This window comes from Erpetoichthys calabaricus, chromosome 5 (genome assembly GCF_900747795.2).
Source record: "Erpetoichthys calabaricus chromosome 5, fErpCal1.3, whole genome shotgun sequence".
Lineage (NCBI taxonomy): Eukaryota > Metazoa > Chordata > Cladistia > Polypteriformes > Polypteridae > Erpetoichthys > Erpetoichthys calabaricus.
The window spans coordinates 43,633,129-43,654,845 of NC_041398.2; the positions used below are offsets into that span (position 1 = coordinate 43,633,129).

Here is a 21,717-nt window from a genome sequence, read left to right on the forward strand (position 1 = left end):
CAGCCCATCTTTTCCACAGAATGCCTGTCCGTTCCTTTTAGACTGATCAGCTGGAATGAGAGAGTGAGGGGTGAAGAGAGGGAGAATTATAGTGGCTTTGCTTGTTTCAACTCTGTTCTTGAAGACTGGGATATTTTTAAGACATGCTCATTTCTCCTTTATGTGGTGGGACTGTGGGCTGTGGTTCTCTCCTGATTTGACATCAGTTTATGGGAGCAGCTTTCTCTGCTTGTGTAATCTGAACGGAGTACTTATGTTCCTGTTTTTCTTCTTTCTTTTTTGATAAGTGTGCATTCATTAAATTATTTGTAGGACAAAGACACAAGCAGCATGTTTTTTCTTGCTTGTCTTGCCAGGATTGATCATTTATTTTGAGTTCTTTAATATACTTCCTAAAAAGCTTAAGAAACTCTATAGAGAACGTCTCGTATAGAGGATTTTCCTTTACTGCATGAAGATTGATGGAAAGTTATTACAGTAACTGTGGACAGAAAGGTGGGATCTTCTCTACTGTTTTCAGTTTTTAATTTAAAGGAGATATCTTATTTTTGGAAAACAACTTCTGTCACCAGTTTTGTTTAATCGGTCTAAAGTTGACACACCTCATTACACCTGTTGTTTCACTTTTTTCTTTTTGTAATGAATAATATGGTGACATTTTGTACTTACCAATCATTTGAAACCTAAACGGAGAAGATTCAAAGCAGCCACAGTGAGGAATTTATTTGTCCTGTGCTATTAAAGTAGCTTTCCTATTTTAATATAAGGACACTGTCAGATTTGTTCATCGCATAATCTCTTTTTCGAACCTAAAATTAAATTGGCAGCTGCTTTTGACTAGTCATTGCACATGTTGTTTCCTCATTCCTATTTTACAGCCTGGTTCTATCTCTAGAGGGAGCTCTGAATTTGCCATTGCTAACCTTGGTGTGGAAAATCTCCCTAGATACTCCTAGACCTTCCCTGACAATGAAGCTTGGCTCTATCCCTTTCCAATTTCAAGTCTGGCAGGCATATTTAGTTGACTCAACACCACTCGGAGAACACTGTCCAGATATTAGCTGCTGATACTGATTTGGTCTGAACAACCTAGGGGAGGAAGCCTAGGACATATACCACTCCAGGGTTTCCATGGATTCTCTCAATGGTAGTAGCAAGAAGAGAGGCAGTGAGGTTCGAGAGCTTGGAGATTTGCTGAGCCGTACACAGTCTGATCCATTCAAGTGGTGAGTGAACTCTACCGGGTGTTTTACAAAGTGTGGTCTGAGCAAACAATTAGTAGGGATGGAAAGATCCTACACTAAGGTGAGCTCAGTCCAGTAGAATGAGTTATTTTTGCTTGTGTTTGTATGTTTATTTTACACATTGGATTAGCATCACGGGTACTGAGCACATTTTCAAAATGAACAGAATGTGTGAGTCTCCACAGATGTGTCACGTTTTTGAGTTTTCCAAAGTATTCCACCCTTTCACCCAAACATGTCATTTGACATTGCATTGTGACAGACATACGAGTAAATAAGGAGCACCTGTATTTGCAAATGTTTTATGTAAGCTTGTGTGTTCACACTTAGGTGTTTTCCTTGACATTGTAGTTTTCTCCAGATATGTTTTAAGTCAGCCTTTATGTTACCCCCATCGTGTGTTTTATGGATGCCCCAGTTTTTTCATATTAATATGTTAGTTTTAAACTTTTTCTCTTGCATAGGTAGCATAGTGGTGCACTAGTTAGTGCTGTTTTCTTGTGTTCTGGGTTTATATTCTGTTTCTACTTGATGTCCGTTTAGAGTTTGCACTTGTCCTGCCTGTGTGTGTTTTCCTCCCACATTCCCAAATTGGTACCCCTGTGATGGGCTAGTGTAAATTTCTCCTGTGAGATTGATGCTGTCACAACCATAAGCCAGGAAAAGCAAAAGTAAGAATTTTATGTATGTTTCTTTTGAGAAATTCCAGGCGCCTTTTTTACTGTTCTTTTGCTAACCATTCCAAAGGTTTAATTTAAATTTCCATTATTTTCACGTGATGTCGTTTAATGCTTTGCCACCCTTGATATTTGACATTAGAATCTGCACAGGTATTTCAGTGGAAAGTCTTTCTAGTTGTTTAATCTCTCATGGTGAGATTCTTTGATGCATGTTGTTCCATAATCTCTAATCTGAAATTTCAACAGATTTACTGTGGGACCATTTTAAACAGTTTCTGCATAGATTTTCAGATGTTGGGATTAATCAAAAGTCTGTCCTGTTCATCTAAGGTTTAGAAACCTTCTTCAAAGGACTTTGTGATTTTTATGTGAATCATTACATGGCATTTACCATGTTATGGATACCATATTTTGAGTTTTTATGTTTCTTATCAAGAAGAATACATGGGTTTATTTTTGCCTAGTTCATAGGACAACTCTTTCTTCATTATTTTTCTATGAATCTTTTCTGTCATAATTTTCTGCAAGTGCTTAATATGTCATTTTTTTAGATGTTTCACTTTAGACCATCTCCTGAAGTTCTTCGTTTATCCCACTGCAGATGTGCAAATAAAGTGTCTTAACAAAAAAGATGTCTGCCATCCCGGCCAAGCCTGTCAGTTTCTGTTCACCTGTTGTTTGTGACAGTGAATCAATGCTGAAAGGTCCCCTGGGTTCTGCTAAGTACCACTGCTGATTAATTGGTTCTGCATGTTGACATCTAATTAAGTTGAAAAGTTCTAACATTTGTTTGATGTTTGCTGCTGACTTATTTCCTCTTTCACCTATTTTCTTTGAACAACAGATTCTGAAGAAACATCTATCCTCAGGTCTATTTTTAATGTTCAGTCAACCTCCTCTCGTTTTAATACTTTGCTAAGATTGATGAAATTGTTTTCTTTTTGTGTTATTTTTAAATGGTTGCATTCCAGTCATTTTGTTCTACAATGCATCTTTCTTTATTTCTTAGTTCTGTTATTCTGAACACATTTCAGTATTTTTCCACCAATTTACTATTTTAAAGTCAACTATGCATACTTTCAGGCTGCTTATCTCCATGCATCTCTTGGTTTGATCTGCTTAAATACTTGCTTCAAGTTTATTTTAGGATACCTACATTCATAATTATTCCTAAAGTTTTCCTTCACGTTTTCTGCAGGTGTCTCATATCAGGATGTATTTGTAAGTTGCTGATCAGACTGCCTCCTAATGTATAATTTAGAAATGTTTTACGTATGTTAGATCGCCTACTGCCATCTCTTGCCAGGAAGTCTCTGAATGTTTTTAGTAGTTTCCATGTGTGTCTTGTCATCATCTCTCTTTGGTGTTTGGAATCTGGTGGTCTTCATGTATCTATTTTCAGAATTTCTCATTGTTTTAAGTGAGGTGGTTTCCAGGATTTGCTCTAAATGTTTCCTGTCAAGTTGTCAAATCATGTGTCTTCTTAGGATTGCTCGTTTGCCTGCTTTCTGTCAAGTTCCCTCTGTGCCCCTTGTCAAAATATATTAACCTATTTGATTGTTGTATTGCCTTTGTGTGTCTCTAAGGATCTCTATAAGTGTTTCCAGTCATCTAGTCTCCAGGTGTCACCTGCCAGTTTCTCAATAAAGGTTTCTGATTAACCTGAAAGTGCTTTTTGTCAGTCTGAGTGTTTCTTGTCTAGTTGTCTGCAGATGTGCCTTGTCAGTTTGTTTGTTTCTTTCCAGTGTCTCTCTAAATGTTTATTGTCTAGATGCCTTCAGGTACCTCTTGCCAGTTTCTCTCTAAGTGTTTCCTGTCAGGTTTTTCTTGTCAGGATATTTTTAGTTATTTCTTATTTATCTAGTAGTCTCTTGTAAAGAATTAACTGCCTTTAATTCTACTATTATGGTTCATACAATGCACATATGACACATCTAATTAAAATTAATTAATGTACCTTGATTCCCTTAGCAGATCCTTTTATCCAAAGTGACTTACAAAAAATGTTTACTCAGTTTTATTACTAATGCACACAGATAAAAATACAGATTAGTTTTAAAACAAAGTAAAACAATGTAAACAGCAAAGGTTATGTTCCCACTACTAATAATGCATAATTACTGCATTATCTTGCTTCTTATTCAATAAAATGAAATTTTAAAACTGAAAAGTGAATGAAATGTCAGTTGGGTTCTTTTTGTTGTCTACTCATTGAAAACTTGAACTTAAAATCTGGCCATATTTCTCAATGGTGTCTCACTGTCAACTTTGTAAATGTGGTAAAAGATAATATCATCATCGAAAATAAATCCAATGCTCAGACCCTATTTGCAAGTGATGTTATCAGACATCCACTTTACTGGGTTACACCCTATGGCGGTTTAGATACTAATAGAATAAGCCTTTGCTTATTTATCATACAGTTTGTGAATCATGATAATCCCTACTCTGTCTGGGATAACACCAGATGGGACATTACCTATAAATAAGCAATCAGTTGTGATATATTATACTACACTGATAAACTCAGAGTATTCTAACCCATCTATAACAGGAAAAGTATATTTTGTTTTAATTAAAGTTAGAAAACATTAACCTAATTAATAAGGAACAGTGCAAATGTTTCTTTAGGATCAGGTAGATATTTATTAACATTAACTGAACATGGCAGGTGCAAATAGAATTAAAAATAGGTTTGATGTGTCATTGTTATCAACAATATGATGCCACTCATCAAGAAAACACTAAACAAAATCACGATGTGGTGACATCATAGAAATAATGATCAAAACATATAACAATTAAAATAATAGTGCTAATAATTCTAAAAATTCTTCAACTCAAATGAGCACAATAACTAACAAGTGATTAGTCAATATTAAAACCTGACCTCTCCTCTCTGGATGGGATTTGAATAAGATGAATGTCCTACCAACTTATAATTTATTCATTGCACTGGAAATGTTAAAATCAATACAATTTTTTAAAAAAGCAAAAAAAAAAAAATCTAAATTTACAAGTTACCTTTTTAAAAATTTGCTAGGGAGAAGGATTAGAACAATATTGTACTCCCTCCCATTTTACTTTAAAGAAGATGAAATTTTAGGTCCAACTGTAAATCTCTTGAAAGAAGGAAAATTGTGTTGATATTTAATAGCTACCCAGGAGGTCACAAATTAAATTACAAATTAAACATCCATTTACTTCTTTGTGGTGAAAGGCCAAGCAAAATGACACCTTTTATTGGCTAACTAAAACTTTTTAGTTAGCCAATAAAAGGTGTCATTTTGCTTGGCTTTTCTCTACATTCATAATGGCTAACACGGTACAACACCCTAGTACTTCTTTGTGGTCAAATTGCTAGTAAGGAGAGTGGGAAGACATTAACTTCCATGTGTATTGGTCTGTTGAGTCAGTATGAGGTGGAGGTTATAGTGCTTTATTTGCATTACATTAGTCTATTTATTTACTTCTTGACAATGCTTATCATTATTAGTTTGCAAGGTGAGTTTCTGTAGAGGTACTTTAATGTTTTATGTTATACAGCAATGGAACAGGTTCTTGTTGAAGTGTCCAAGTGTTATTTAGTTATATTGCGATGTTATCACAAATGCAATTCATACAAATAACTGCAAACACAATAATGTAGAGACAAAGAGTAGATGACAAAGTAGAACGTTGTAAAGAATTCAAAAATGTTGGTGCAATACAAATGCAGAACAGGTTAGTAAAGATAGTAAAGATCGCATTAGTGTAAACAAAAGGAAATTATTACTTGGTGAAATAACGGAACAGCAAAAAGAGATCGCATATATGGACATAGGCGATAAGACAGAAGTATGTAGATATTGTTTGGGATTTAAAGTTTAAGTCGGAGACTTGTAGATCATCTAATTCGTGCTGCCATCATGGAAAAGTAGTGTTTCTTCCCAATGAAGAGGCCTATCCACGTGATTTAAAAGATTTGTTGTTTAGTGAAAGTGAAATCCACATACACTGTCACGCTTGGGTCACAGAGTTGCACAGATACACAGAAGATTTTAGAGACAGAAATGTTATTCAGGCACTTCAAACAAACATAAGTCTCTTTCAGGAGTGAATCGAGCTCCGTGTGTAGTCGGAGGGGACAGTTCCATCTCTCAATTAAAAGAATAGAAAATCTTCCTCTTCATAGGGGTGCGCCTCGGGAGTGGGACCCCCAACAGGAGCAGAGGATGTCTGGGGGAGAAGAGAGACAAGGCAGTGAGACAAAAGGACAGCTGCTGTACAGGCTTTAAATGTTCGAAGCGCCGTGCGAGATGCAGATCACACGGCATAGCAGCAGCACAGCAGTAGCTGATCCAGCAAAGAGGAGGTAAAAAAAAAAACTGTATTTGTTTCCCATTGTATCACCGTTTAAGAGGGGGTTTTGGAGGAGCAACAGCCCCCTCTTCACAATGCGAGCAGCAGAGACACAAAATGGCTGGCAGGTAGCACAGGCCTTTGGGATTGGCGAGAAAAGCAAGCAGAGGGCAAGCCCCTTAGTATAATAAATAATTTAATAATGAGTGAGCTCTAACATAGTGCCTATATAAAAACATCTCTTCAAAGTTTTCACATTTTATTGTTATATAACATTGGATCATAGTGGATTTAATTTGCCATTTTTGGCATTGATCAACAGAAAAAGGCTCTTTAATATTAAAGAGAAAACAAGTCTCTGCAAAGTGGTCTAAATTAATTGTAAATATAAAACACAAACATATTTATCCACTTAAATTTGACACACCTAAATCATCACTGGTGCAGCCAATTTGTCTCAGAAGTCACATAATTAGTTCAATTGAGATTACCTGCTTAGGGTTTCAAAGTACTGCAATATAAATGAATCTTGTACAGAAGAACCAGTTTGATTAAATTAATTATTCACCCTGTTCTATTCAGTATTTAATAGATATACAGTAGCTTTGGCAGCAATTCCAGCCTTGAGTCTGTGTGTACGATCTCTTATCAGCTTTGCACATCTGGACACTGCCATTTTTCCCCATTCTTTGTTACAAAACGATTCATGCTCTGTTAGGTTGCATGGTGATCGTGAGTGATCAGCCTTTTTTAATTCCAGCCACAAATTCTCAATTGGATTGAGATCTGGACTCTGACCTGGTCACTCTGAGACATTCATATTGTTGTTTTAAGCCATTCTGGTATAGATTTGACTTTATGCTTGGAGTCATTTTTTTTCTGGAAAACAAGTCTTCCCTTAAGGTACAGGGTTCTTGCAGACTGCATCAGGTTTTCTTCTAGGATTTCTCTTTATTTTGCTGCATTCATTTTCTACTCTATCCTTACAAGCCTTTCAGAGCCTATTGTGGAGAAGCATCCCCCCAGCATGATGCTGCCGTTCCCATGTTTGACAGTGTAGATGTTGTGTTTTTAATAATGTCCAATGTTATGCCAAACAAGGCATTTAGTCTGATGGCCAAAAAAGCTCAATTTTAGTCTCATCAAGCCATTGAAACTTCTCCCATCTCAGTTTAGAGTCTCCCTCTTTGCTTTATTTTTTTTTAAGCAGTGACTTTATCTTTTGCACTCTCCCATCAAGCTACACCTGTTGAAGCACCTGGGCAACAGTTGTTGTCTGCTCAGTCTCTCCATTGTAAACCACTGTAGCTTGTACCTTTTTCAGGGATGTCATAGGTCTCTTGGTGGACGCTATCACTAGTATTCTTACCCAATGTCTCAGTTTTTCTGGTATGGGAGATTGGCAATTGTGCTGTACTCTCCATTACTTAATGATTTATTAACCGGATGCCAAGGCATATTTTCTTATCTCCATCACCTTTTCACAGTGTTTTATCTTGGTAGAGTAATATATATTGCTCTACTTTCCCCTATTGTATTATTAAGATGTAGCCTCTGTCAGAACACCTCAAATCCCACAGACTTACCACTGTTTATAAGGTATTATAGTATATAACTTATCCCCACCTTCCCTTCTATATTGTAATAAAGGCGCTATATAGGTGCCCGACCCGACACAGATAGACACGGAGGCACGTATAAAATGCACAAAGACTTCCCCATGACCCACAGGCAATACACAGTCCACAAACACTATAAAGCACAGCAACAACCTTTTTACCACCACTCCTCCACAAGCGTAGTCCTCCTCCTCCCGACCCTGGCTTTTTGAGTGGTGGTGTCTGGCCCTTTTTATAGCCCACCCAGAAGCGTTCCAGGTGCTTGACCACCTGGTTCTAATTGCCCTTCTGGGTGGGGCTGAAGATTCGTCCAGCCAGGCTGTTGAAACCAGACAGCCCCCCCTAGCAGCCACCCCGGGCCCCAACCAGGCTGTGGAGGACTCCATCTCCCATGGAGCCCTGCAGGAGGTTGGGGAATCACCTTTGGCCAGGGAGGCCAAATAGATGTATAGAGGGAGAAAAAGGAGGTTAAAGGATGTGAAAGAGCTGTCTTAGCAGCTACGATCTGGCCGCTTGTAAGGAGGAGACAGCACAAGCTGGGGCCCTGCAAAGGTGCGTTAGGTTGTGGTGCTCTAGGGGCTAGTTCGCCCCACTGAATGTTCTATTGGTGTGGGGTGAGCAAGGCAGGTGTCCTCCAGAGGGATCTGAGGGGTGACGCCGTGAGCGCGAAGGATGAAGCGAGGAGAGCCGACTCGGACGGTCTGGCAGTGATGTCCTTAATGGAAGCCAAGACGGAGGTCGGCCGAAAGGAGCTTGAGGCCTTTAGGTCTCCGCCGGCTGTGGGAGCAATGGGTGAGCTGGGGAGAATGAGAGACGGAGGTGGGCTGTGATCGGGAAGAGTGAGACTGCATTTTAACCTCGGATTTTAATGGATTTATTTATTGATGTTTTTATCTCCACTGAACACTTGGTTTTATGATTTATTTATTGAAACCAGATGCACTGCACTTTTTGTTTGGACACTGTGCTTATTGTTTTAATAAAAGCACTTTGGCACTTTTTCGAAATATCCCCTGGCTTCATTTGAGAAGGGTCCTCATTTGTCAGCTCATCTCGGTGACATTACCGACGGTGTTGGATTCAGGGCTCCCGTAAAGAAGATGGGAGCGTGGAGTGGACCTGCATCGTCACACTTCTTTCAGTAAAATTGTGAACAATGTACTCAGAGACCCTACCTGGTATTTAAGGAGAAGGAAATGTAACATCATATGAATAAATTCCCTAGCAACTCTAGCAAAATACCAGAATGAGATATTTGTGTAAAGTAGCTGGTAGCCAACTAAGTAAACATCCATCCATCCATCCATTTTCCAACCCGCTGAATCCGAACACAGGGTCACGGGGGTCTGCTGGAGCCAATCCCAGCCAACACAGGGCACAAGGCAGGAAACAATCCTGGGCAGGGTGCCAACCTACCGCAGGACACACACAAACACACCTGCACACCAAGCACACACTAGGGCCAATTTAGAATCGCCAATCCACCTAACCTGCATGTCTTTGGACTGCGGGAGGAAACCGGAGCGCCCGGAGGAAACCCACGCAGACACGGGGAGAACATGCAAACTCCATGCAGGGAGGACCCGGGAAGCGAACCTGGGTCCCCAGGTCTCCCAACTGCGAGGCAGCAGCGCTACCCACTGCGCCACCGTGCCGCCAACTAAGTAAACATGATGGACAGAATGGTTTCCTCTTCTTTGACCAACTTGTTATGGTCTCATGATATGATATATTGTAGTCAATTCTTGAAAGAAGTGAGTGTCAGAGCTTGAGATCAAACAGCACAGATTATCCCTATATGTCCACATTACCAGTGGCATTTAATCAGCTAAGTATAAAAACAACATGCATCTACATACAGTACCTTATAGAGTAGTTTTTCATACTAGGAGTTTACATTTCTTCACAATAAGGGATTCAAAGCCAAGACACTTTTCAAGGTTGGACTCTTGGTTGGTTGAGCATAAGCTGAAAGAAAAAAAAAAAAGGAAACCCACTTTAATGTTTTTATTTTTCAAAAGTAGCATCTTCGGTCAGATATGGTGGTACACCTTATGTTTTGGTGGTGGGAGCAGATGAAATAGTGATCAGTGTGGTCAAAATACTCCTGTCCAAAATCTGTTCCCCCCCCCAATTATTCTAATTTACTGTAGCAGACAATCTATTACTTAATTTGTCAGTCTAGCCTTGCTGAAGAGAAACTTGTTTCTAAAGATGTAAACAAAAACAAATTATGAGAAAATAACCGCATTGTTAGTGATGTCATGACTTGTAAGACATGTATTTGAAAAAAAAACAAAACATTGTAGTGTTGTATAGACCACAACAAGAATGATGCATTACAGTAGTTCATCATAAACATTCTTATATTAAAGAATAAAGCACTCCTATTCCCGTGGTATATTGCAAAAATTCTGTTAAACATTTTGCATGCTTATTTGTACATACTGTATATTACCTACTTTCAAACAGATAACAAGAATACATTGCAGAAATATTTTCTAAAACTAAAATATTTTCATTACTGTACTACACCATAAAATAATGTGACATAATCAGAATCTTATAGTAGTAAAAACACAATGAATATATACATCATTTTGACAATGTATAGTATTGTAGACCTGTTCAGTACAATATGTTTTTAAAAGTAAAGAAAATGTAGGTTTATGATGTTTGGACATCTCAAAGCTGAGTCAAAAGTGCCAACTGAACAGAGTGATTGCAGTTGGAAAGAAGTAATTAATGTGTGTGTGATGGACGGCTGGCAGCTCAACCCGGCCGGGACACCCCTGAAATGGAAGGATGGGGGAAGGCAGCTACGTGCGAATACTGCCTCCCACAAAATGCTAGATGGCAGCTCCCCTGGAGTGTAGCAGTGCCCCAGATTCCCGTAGGGCATCCTGGGACTTGGAGTTCAGTTGGGTGCCACCAGGGGAGCTTTTGAAGAACCTGGGGACTCATCCTTTCCTTATAGCCCTGAAGTACGAGGTAGTCACGAGGACGGAAACCCCAAAGTACTTCCGGGCTGAAGAAAATGTCAGTTCTTCATTAGACCCGGAAGAGCCAGCCAGTCACATGGTTGGAAGGACAGAAGCACTTCCGGGTCAAGGACTATATAAAGGACTGATGGGAACCCAGCAAGCGAGCCGGAGTTGAGAGGTAGAGGACAGAGCTTGCTGGGAGGTGTGGAAGAGAGAATTGTGATTTACTTTTGTTTATTATTAATGTATGTGCTTACTTGTTTATCATGGTGGAGGTGCTTTGGGCACTATTTATTTAAAAGTAGAAATTAAAACAACTTCTTGGTGCTTTTAACACATGTGGTCAGTGTCTGTGTGTTGGGTTAAGCGCTGGTATAGCGCCATCTAGTGTTACATATGCTAAGAGGTACTCACTAAGTGACCAGTAATGTTCTCTTGCCTGCTTACTTCGTGACCCAAGAAAATATGTACTGTGTATGTCCAATTTCAGGCCTAGAAAACATTTTGCCCGAACACAACTATAAAGTATATATTTTTTAAAATGAGCAGAACCTGACTGTTCCTCATTATATTTCCGTAAGGAAGCAAAGATATGGTGTATTTTTTGAACCATGGAACAAATGTAAAACAATTCAAAGGATCAACACCGTGCAATCAGTTCTCCTTTGTACTATACTCAAAACACTAACCAAGAAATCAAAGTGAAGAAAACTATTCAGGAGACAAAAAACAAAGTTACACAACAGATAGGGTTTTTGTTTACCATGTTCACAGTCTCAGGAACGTCTTGCTAACCGAACTTAGCAATATTGTAGCAATGATAACAAAATTGTGGTGTCCATAATAAGCACAAAATGGTGTCCCGGGACATCCTAATATTTCAAATATTAAAAAATTGCACGTAGAGATAAAGTAAAATGCCAGTTCTGCATATTACAAGACCCATAACTAGAACAGAATTTAAACACAGAAAATAACACTGGGTACAATAAAATAAACAAAAGCATAATTATAACATTATGTAGGAAAAATGGACTCTTAAAAATAGCTGCTCTATAAAACAGGCAGCAGCACTTTTGGGAACAAGGTAATCTTCTTAAGTTGGTGGAGAAAAATAACATGCCCTTTAGCTTTTTTGATAAGGGAAGTTTAATTTCATTTCAGCTCAGACTATGAATAATAGTGACATCAAGGAATTTAAATTATTAAATCCTTTTGATAGTGACACTATTTATCATCAGGGCACAGAGTTGGAGGGGTTGTCTCCTATTGTCCACAACCATTTTTACTGTTGCTAGCATTCAGGTCCAGACTATTGAGGTTACACCAGCTAGCCATCTGGTTTAACTTCACCTGATATGGCACCTCATCCTCATTTCTGGTCAGGGTAGTGTAGTTTAACAGGACGGGTCATTGGATGTTCAATTATTGATTTAGTTGGAGAAAATAAGAGGAGACAAAATACACTACGCTCAGGTCCTTAGATTGATGTTTTTACAGCTTCACAATCTGACATGTCACAGAAAGTTAAGAAATCCTTAGACATGTGGCATAGTTCAGGCTGATACTGAGACGTTTTAGTGAGGAGATGACCTGATAACCTTAGTAAACCCTGAAAATGACTTTTAAACCAGTGATGATGATGACGATATGTGGGAAATTACACCATACCACTCATTTTTATCCCAATTGACAGTGAATTCTTTACTCCACGAGACTCCTAAGTCCTAGCATTCACCTTTCCCTCAATACATCTTACTAATGTTCTTTTTGGGTCTCATATGTTTCCTTTTACTCTGGAGCATTGAAAAAATAACTTGTGAAAAGTTTACTTTGTTAAATGTTTATGTAAAAGACCAATGCTTCATTTTCGACTGTTAAATATAAAAGGTTTGCCTCATGAAAATCTTTTCAAAGCCCCATAATTCCTTAATCAGCTTTCCCTACTTAGTAGCATAAATTGTATTGTACACCAAATCAAATTAAAAAAATCAATCAAATTTTATTTGTAACGTACAGCTATGCACAGTACAATATGTAGTGAAATGCTTAGTAGTTGAACTCCAAGACAGTGCATTTAGAAGAATATGAAAAGACAATGAATAGTAAATTCTCAACTCTATAAATATCCATCCATTATCCAACCCGCTACATCCTAACTACAGGGTCACGGGGGTCTGTTGGAGCCAATCCCAGCCAACACAGGGCACAAGGCAGGAAGAAATCCCGGGCAGGGCTCCAGCCCACCACAGGGCACACACACACCAAGGTCAATTTAGAATCGCCAATGTACTTAAGCTGCATAATTTTGGACCGTGGGAGGAAACCGGAGAACCTGGAGGAAACCCACGCAGACACAGTGCCACCCTCTCTATAAATATCAATAACATCAATTTGTATTGATTATATGTTAAAGTTTTCCATAATTTCAACAGTCACTATAAGGCAACTAAAACAGCTGGCATCTTACTGTTTGTGTTGGAATTTAGCTATAAAGACATACCTGTCATCTGGTATGTCCAGCTTGGGAATACATTATGTAGATGTGTGTATTCTAAGAGTTGGCCTTCCCAGCAGCTGCAGGAAAAAGCTCTAGAAAGTGAGGATTTGGACTTGACAAAGCTTGTGTTATTCACTCTAGCAGCTGTGGCTTTTTACTGCACTTTTTAATATCCGTTTACAATCTGCTATGGAATAATCAGATCCTTTGGTGAGGCTTTTCAAAGCTAATTATTGTAAAGTAATCTCTCCTTGAATAATAATAAGCACTAAAGAGAAATATGGTCAAAATCCACTAGTGGCAATGTCTGGTTCTAGTGCCAAATTAACTGCCTAATCCTAAAAACGTCTTTAAATATAAGGTCCTGATGTTTGTTTTGTGAAGGTGGGTAGTAGGTTGGTTTTCTGGGTGTTAGATAATGGAAGCTGAATTCAGTCTCATTCACTGACCTAAAATAATCCCTTTATCAAATTATTTCTTTTAGGATTTAGTCAATATTATGTATGTGTGGTTTTCAGATATTGTCAAATGAATCTGGTGTACACATCTGAAAAATAACTGAAGTTTCCTCAATCATTGTAAGCTTTCTGTCCTGGTTTCTCAGTGATTGTACATCCATTCATCCATACATTATTCATTTTTTCTTTGTTTATCATGTGTAATACAGTCCATTTTGTCATGGTAAAGTGCAAGGCAGGAACCACCAAGAAGTGTTCCAGTCCTTTAAAGGACAAACTCTTCTCCTCAGGTCGCTACATTGGCTCCCTGTAGCAGCACACATTAAGGTCAAATCCCTGATGCTTACCTACAGAGTAGTCAGTAGGTCAGCACCTGAGCATATGAAGACACTGGTTCATCCCTATACTTCTTCTCACCCACTCAGGTCTGCCAGTAAACAGCGCCTGGTGATGCCGCCTCTGTGTGGCATCAAGTCTCAATCCAGACTCTTTTTCTGTATAGTTCCTAGTTATTAGAACGAGCTACCCACCTCCATTTGTACTGCTGACTCCATCAATGTATTTAAGAAGCAATTGAAAAGCCATCTGTTCTGTGAATATTTGTCAAAGTGATAGGAATAATTTGCTCTGTGATATTTTTATGTTGTTGGTTAATTTGTTTTTAGATTAAGTTTAATTGCTTTATCCATTGTAACCTATAATTGTAAATTTATTAGTTATTATATCTTTTCATTTGTGGAAATCAACTTTTGTTAGCTGTCCTACTATACTTGCTGAACAAACAGGCCCTAGCCTAATATTACTCGATTATGTTTACCTCTTTTGTAAGTTGCTTTGGATAAAAGAATCTGCCAAGCAAATAAATGTAAATATAAAAGTAAACTCATTTTCACACTCACTCATACTAGGCCAAATTAGAGCTACAATTTAATCTAACAAGTATATGTTTGATATGTAGCAGAAGTAGCATACCAGAAAGCAAGCATGCAACCATGCCGCACACAGGCAGTGAGTGAGCTTGGACTTAAACTCAAAACCTTGGCGCTCTAATGCAATAAAGCTCATGCTTTATTTATTTATTGTCATATTATAATATGACAGTAATAACATTGAAAATGTGTACGGAGAGAGGAATAAAAAACAGTAAGGGGTTAAAACATTAGGCTATGTATTTACGTTGCTGACATAATGTGGATTATTTTATTAATGTATAACATTGTAATAACTTTTTATAATTGTCATTTTTCATAATCTATTATTTTTTCATAATCTATTATGTCACCATTTTGTAGTTTGGTTTATTAACATGGGTGCTGCCATTATATGTGTCATGTGACACAGGTTACAAGTGATAGGCATTTTATCATTGCTCCCCATTGATATAAGATGTCAGCGCACTACTCTTTGTCCAAGTTTTTAGTTAATCACTAAAAAATTCCTTGTGAATTTATTTGAAAATAATAACAGAAAAAAGATTATACACTTTATATGAAAAATGAAAAACAGAATGAGTATGAAGTATTCAAATTAAGTGACTGTTTATATACACCCCAGTTCCACACTTTTTCCTTTCCTTTTTCAGTTCCTGTTTCCATTCTTCGTTATTGTTAATCATTCAGAGGGACATATAACAACGTCCTCAAAGCTCTGAGGCCAACCGACTTAAGAAATAATGTAAAAAACAGAGAGTACCGGAAAACATTTGTTTCCACTTCAAGAACTGGTTTTACTTTTGTTTTATTACCATTTCCCTTTCAACAAGTTTAAACATTAGAAACACGTTTGACCAGAACAGGTAATTCAGCCTAACAAAGCTCACCTATCCTATCCACCTAATTCCTCCAACATACAGTAATACCACATCAAGGTTTTAATGTCCCTAAAGTACTACTCTCTAACACATTACTTTGTAATTTATTTTATGTGCATATATGTCTCTTTTTGAAGAAAACTTAGTAATATTTGTGCTAACTTTCCTCATGTTCAGTCTTTCCTTATAACTCATACTCTGTACTCCTGGAGTCTAGTTGCTCTTCTCTGGACTTTTTCTAGCGCTGCTTTGTCTTTTTCTTGTAGCCTGGAGAACAAAACTACACATAATACTCCACATGAGGCCTCATCATTGTCTTATAAAGCTTAAGCATAACCTTCTTTGACTTGTATCTTACACATATAGTATATAACCTAACATTCTGTTAACCATTTTAATGGCTTCTGAACACTGCCTGGAGGTTGATAGTGAATAGTCTCCCATTGTGTATTCAAATCTAACATTGCATCCTACAGGTAAACCTTATATAGAAGGTTTAAGAGTGCTATTTACAGCTTCACCTGGGAAGCAAAAATCCATGAGCAGGCCCTGATCATTTCCTATTAAAGCCTGGAGACATAAGGAGCAGGTTCTCCAATTAGTTTATGGCTCTCAGGTGCCACAAGCAATGGTGCTTCAATCACCTAAAGGCAGAAGAAGGAACTTACTAGGTATAAGCATTTTGCTGTTGTATAGTCTCTGGCCTCCTGCTATTTGAGTATGTCCTTAACAATCCAAAAGTTTTTTCTGTTATGACTGTGATAATTCTTTTGTAATGTAATGTTTATGTATTCATTTTTGGGATTCCGGATGGATTCAGTAAATTAAGGTTATCAAGATTGAGTCTGCAATCAAAAGATCTTAGTTTAGACTTTCTTTTGTGGTTATGGTGCCTATCAATAATTTATTCAATTGTTCAGTTCAGTTTTCAAATTTCAGCTTCCTTGTTCTTAGTCTCTTTAGGAAAATTTAAGACTTCTCTGAATTAATCAGTTTATTTCTCAGTTGAGTTATTCATTCTTTGATTTTATATTTAATATGCAATCAATCAATTTATTTATTTATTTGTTTGTTTGTTTACTTTTATTGAATTAATTAAAAGCAAGTAATATTCCATACAAACAAGTCAAACTTGACAAAAATAAATTCAATTGAAGACCCACCCATGAGAAAGTTAGGAAGGCCAACAGCCAGAGTGCAAAAGAGGGGATTAATCCTTTCCCCAAATATAAATGCTTATTCTAAAATGTTATTAAATGTTATTAGTTTTGAACAGATCCTCTAAGTGAGAATTTGATTTTTTCCAATTTCAAATAGTATATATCAACAGTTACCCAATGACTTAAATGAGGTTGGTTTAGGATTCTTCCAGTTGAGCAAGATAAGTCTATGTGCTAATGGTTAAGCAAAGGTAATTACAGTTTGTTTGTCCTTCTGCATTTTAAGTCCATCTGGGAATACCCCAAACACAGCTGTTAAGAGTGATTGTGACACCAAGGCTGTCTGAAAGGCATTTAAAGATTTTCGTCCAGAATGATGTTAATTTGGTACATACCCAAAACATGTGGCCCAGTGAGGCTGGAGATCGATTGCAATGTTCACAAGCTGGATCTTAACCTGGAAACATTTTGGACAATTTTAAATGAGACAAATATGCTCGATAAAAGATTTTAAGTTAAATAATTTAATGCTTTGCGCATATGGAGCTAGAGTGAATTCTGTGCATGATTGCCCTCCTCTCCTTTTCTGAAATGTTGAATAAAACATCCATTTCCCACTGTACACTGGGATCTTTGAAACAAAGGGACTTTTAAATGTTTTTATATGTTATAAAAATGCTATATGAGTCTTCAAGACTGATCAATATTTCTTCCGGAATGGAAGTAGGTGGGTGGTGAGGAAAATTGGGCAGATGGGAAGCTACATTTGGAGTGTAATTGTTTGTAGGATGCAAAGAAGTTATCTATGTACAAATCTCTAAATGATTTAATCCCATACGTTTTCCAAACATTAAAAACTGTAAGTTTGTGAGGGTGGAAAAAGGTGGTTATTGTGCAGAGGTGCCACAGATAAAAGCTTCTCTATCATGAAATACATGAAGTACTTCCTACATTGGTTCCATATTCTGAGTAAATGAAACACAATTGGGTTGTTAGTACTGTATATTGTCTATAACTTGTACTGGGGTACAAAGCAAGGAATATAAAGAAGTACTGCAGGATTTTATTTCCATTGTGGACCAAGCCTGTGTTTATTCATCTATTTGTGTCCATGTCCTTGTTTTTATAGCTTGTATATTTGCTGCCCAGTAATAAAACTGAAAGTTAGGTAGAGCCATGCCACCTCTGCCTTAGGTCTTTGTAGGGTTGCTCTTTGGATGCATGGATGTTTTTGAATTCCAAATAAATGAGGTTATGATTTAATCTAATTTCTTAAAAAATGATTTGTTAATGAATAATGAGATGCTTTGAAATAGAAACAGAAGCTTAGGAAGGATATTTTGCCTTCCCTCTCTGAATTGAGTTTATAGTGTCTAGTAATTCTGAGAGTGTCAGAGGTTTATCCAGTTCCTCTGCAGTGAGAGTATCTAGCTGTGGCATCTGTAATGCATTGAAAAACACATTAGGTTGTGTCTTGTCTTCTTAAAACAGTAGTATATAAGGACTTATAGTAGTCTCTAAATGTGCACATTATATTTTTATGGTCAATGGTTTTGTCTCCGTCTGTGGTGATAATTTCTGGTATTGTATTGTGAACTTCCTCCTTGTGTATTTGTTGAGCTAAGATCTTATTAGCCTACTCTCTCTATTCATAGTAATGATGTCATGATTTAAAAATGAGTTGTTCTGTTTATTTTGTTATCAAGAGCTTGAGTTCTGAATGCAAAGCCTGTCTTTTCCTATAAAGTGCCTCATTTGGGAACCTGGAGTGTTCTTGATCTATTCTGGTAATTTCACTGATTAAGTCTAATGCCTTCTTGGTGTACGATTTGTTTTTGTGGGAGAAATATGAAATAATCTGTCCCCTTAAAAATTCCTTCAGAGTTTCCCAGAGTATTCCTGCAGAGACATCTGAAGATGTATTTGTCTCAAAAAAAATCAGTTTCCTTGTATATATACTCTGTACAGTTCTCGTCAGCTAATAAAAGTGGGTTAACACACCAGCTGTGAGATGAGTATGTGGGGCATAATGATTTGAGCTCCATGATCAAAGAGGCATAGTCAGAGATAACAATAGCAGCGTACCTGTAAGATTTAATCGTGGGCAAAAAATTGTTACCTCTAAAGAAATAATTAGCTCTTGAGTAACAGTGATGTACTGGTGAGAAGAAGTTATATGCTGTTGAGTTTGGATTTAGAAATCTCCAAGGGTCTAATAAGTTGTGATCAATTACAAATTGTGTAATTGGTTTTTGCTGTGTTAGATATTAACGCCTCTGTGGCAGGAGACCTACAGTATGCAGGTCTGAATATAAACACAATTAAAGTCTCTGACCATTATAATTTTATGAGTGTTAACATTAGGAATGGATGCAAATACCCTTTGGATGAAGTCTCTATCATCCAAATTGGGTGCCTAGATATTTATCAAAATTACTTTACAATTAAATAAATTACCCATGACGATCACATATAGCCCTTCAGAATCAGATACTACCTCTGATACTGCAAATGAAATTGTTCTATGTATTAAAATTCCCACACCTCTAGTTTTCTTTGTATAGCTGGAGTGGAATATTTGGCCAGTCCAATCTCTTTGCAATCGAAACTGATCCTTGCCTAATAAGTGGGTCTCCTGTAAAAATACTATCTTGGCATTTAGACCTGTTAGGTGAGAGAACTTTCTCTTTAATTTATGATTGACACCCCATTTATGATTGACACCCCATTTTAACTCCCATTCCCATCGCATTTTGCCTCCCCATGTGAGGCTAGACCACACTTCATGAAGTCCCAGTCCTCTGTCATATCTAGAGACAGAGCACACACAAAACAAAACAAACCCCCCGCAGCGGTGTAGAACAATTAAAGTTGAGATATCTATTAACCATACTGTCCAAATAACCAAGAATATAATCTTAAATAGTTCAGAAAGAGTAAACCCAAGGAATGATGTTAAACAGTAGCCATGGATAACCAAATCATGTATTATAGTACAATCCTAATACAATAAACCATGGGTATGATGTTAAACAGTCCCCTCTGAGGGAAAAAAAAAATAATTGAAAATATAAAAATAGCCAAGAAAGTAAATGAATGTATAATTATGGCAAAGGTCTCATTTCAAATGAACCAAACACCAGGTAAGATTTTCTTTGTCTTGCCAGGACACAATTTGACTCACAATCGTATTTCAAAAAGTGTCTGGATCAATTTTCTTAGCTCTTTTTCTGCTTCCTCTAGAGAACTAAAAATGTGTAACTTGCCTTGAATATCCACTTTCAGTTTAGCAGGATACAAGAGGCTCTATGTGATTTTGGCTTTTCGTAAGCGGCATTTAATGCTGTAAAATGCATCACGTTTAGCAGCTGTTGAAGGTGAGAAATCAGGGAAAAAACGAATGTGGTTATTTTCAGATATAATCTGTTTCAGTCTGAGAAGTGACATCATATTCAATTTAGATTGCAATTTGTTGAAACACACAATGAGATTTCTAGGTTTGAGGCATTCGATCCACGTATGCAGTAAGCTGCTGATATCTCAGTGTCTGATTTGATGTCCTCTCCAATTATTTTAGCTATAATTTAACTAAATTCAGCTATGAATTTTACTGGTTTTGGACTTTCACGGTCCACGAAGGGAGACCTTCGATTCTGATATTATTCCCTTTGTATCCATCTTCCAGTGCAGCTAGTCTGTCTCCAAGCACTTTGCTTTCGGAGTTTGCAGCCATTGCTTTTCTATCCGCGGCAGATGTCAGTTGTTCAACTATTTCAATACGAGTCGTGAACGCTTGTTTAACGTCTTCAAGCAGAGCACCAAGTGCTGTAAATTTATTCTCACACTTACTCACATTTTCCTGTATTTTTCCCTCAATTTCTTCCTCAATTTTTTTCAGAGTGATTACTTAAATGATTCTCCTGGTCTTTAATAAACTGAAGCAGCTTCTCATTTGTCTTGTTATATCCTTTAAATCTTTCTTTATATCATTTGTCTCATTTGCAACCTTTTTATATTACTCTTTAGATCCTTTATGTCCCCCCCAAGAGCATTTATTATTCCTGTAATCACTGTGGTGATCATTACCTTCAGCTCAGACTCTTCGTTTTGATCTTCTCCCTGCACTGCGGGTGGAGTAGCAAGCCCAGTTGTAGTCAATGCCGATGTCTCATGGGGGTAGTTGACAGTGCAGAAAGTAAGGCCATTTTTAGTTTCAATGAACTTTCTGGAATCCACAAGTTCTCCTGGCCCGACTCACTTACACTTTTGCTCCCACTTTTCGCTCTGGGCTGGAGGCAATGCTGCGGTGACAGGTCCCGTCATATCTGTTCTTTCACCTATATGTTCCAGGTCAGTCTCTGGTAGAACATACCTTTAACTTCAACTTGAGACCTGTTTAGACTTACTGTAGATGATGTTTTAGCTGTCTTTTGTGTTTCTTTCTGAGCCCTTTTTTTGCTATTCATGCTTGTATATACTTGCATTTACTTTAATTAAAGCCCCTCGGGTTCAGAAAATACAGGATACCTTGGGATGATGGTTAAAAAAGTAAAATAACACCGCAGCTAATGGAGCTCCACTTCAGATGTCCATCTCCCAAAACAGATGAGACAAAAAATTCCGTAATCTATTTATTTTTGTTTTACTAATAATACAGTTTAGTTATATTATTGACAAATATAAATTTGTGTGTTTGTGTTTTTGGCATTTATATTTGGGTACTAAATCATATCATCAAGTTGAACCTACTTCTGAGGTACCAAAACATGAGTACCCTAGAAAGTACTCATCTTGTAGCCCCAAATTGCCATATAATCCAGAGCCATATACTAATTTTATAATTATCCAGGCACCCTTAATGTTACTGGTGTCCACATTAGTACTTCTAAAACAAGTACTTCTGGGGCATTTAGAGTCAAGA

At 37.4% G+C, this 21,717-nt stretch overlaps 1 protein-coding gene across 1 annotated transcript in view; it reads left to right on the forward strand.

Moving 5' to 3' along the window:
* The first annotated feature begins 775 nt into the window (after positions 1-775).
* Positions 776-21,717, forward strand: part of znf638 (zinc finger protein 638) — a 252,174-nt gene continuing 231,232 nt past the window's right edge. Inside the window, exon 1 of the mRNA XM_051928463.1 lies at positions 776-1,226. Within this exon, the coding sequence (XP_051784423.1) occupies positions 1,132-1,226 (95 nt within the window). The 5' untranslated portion in view covers positions 776-1,131. The remainder of the gene's footprint in view (positions 1,227-21,717) is intronic.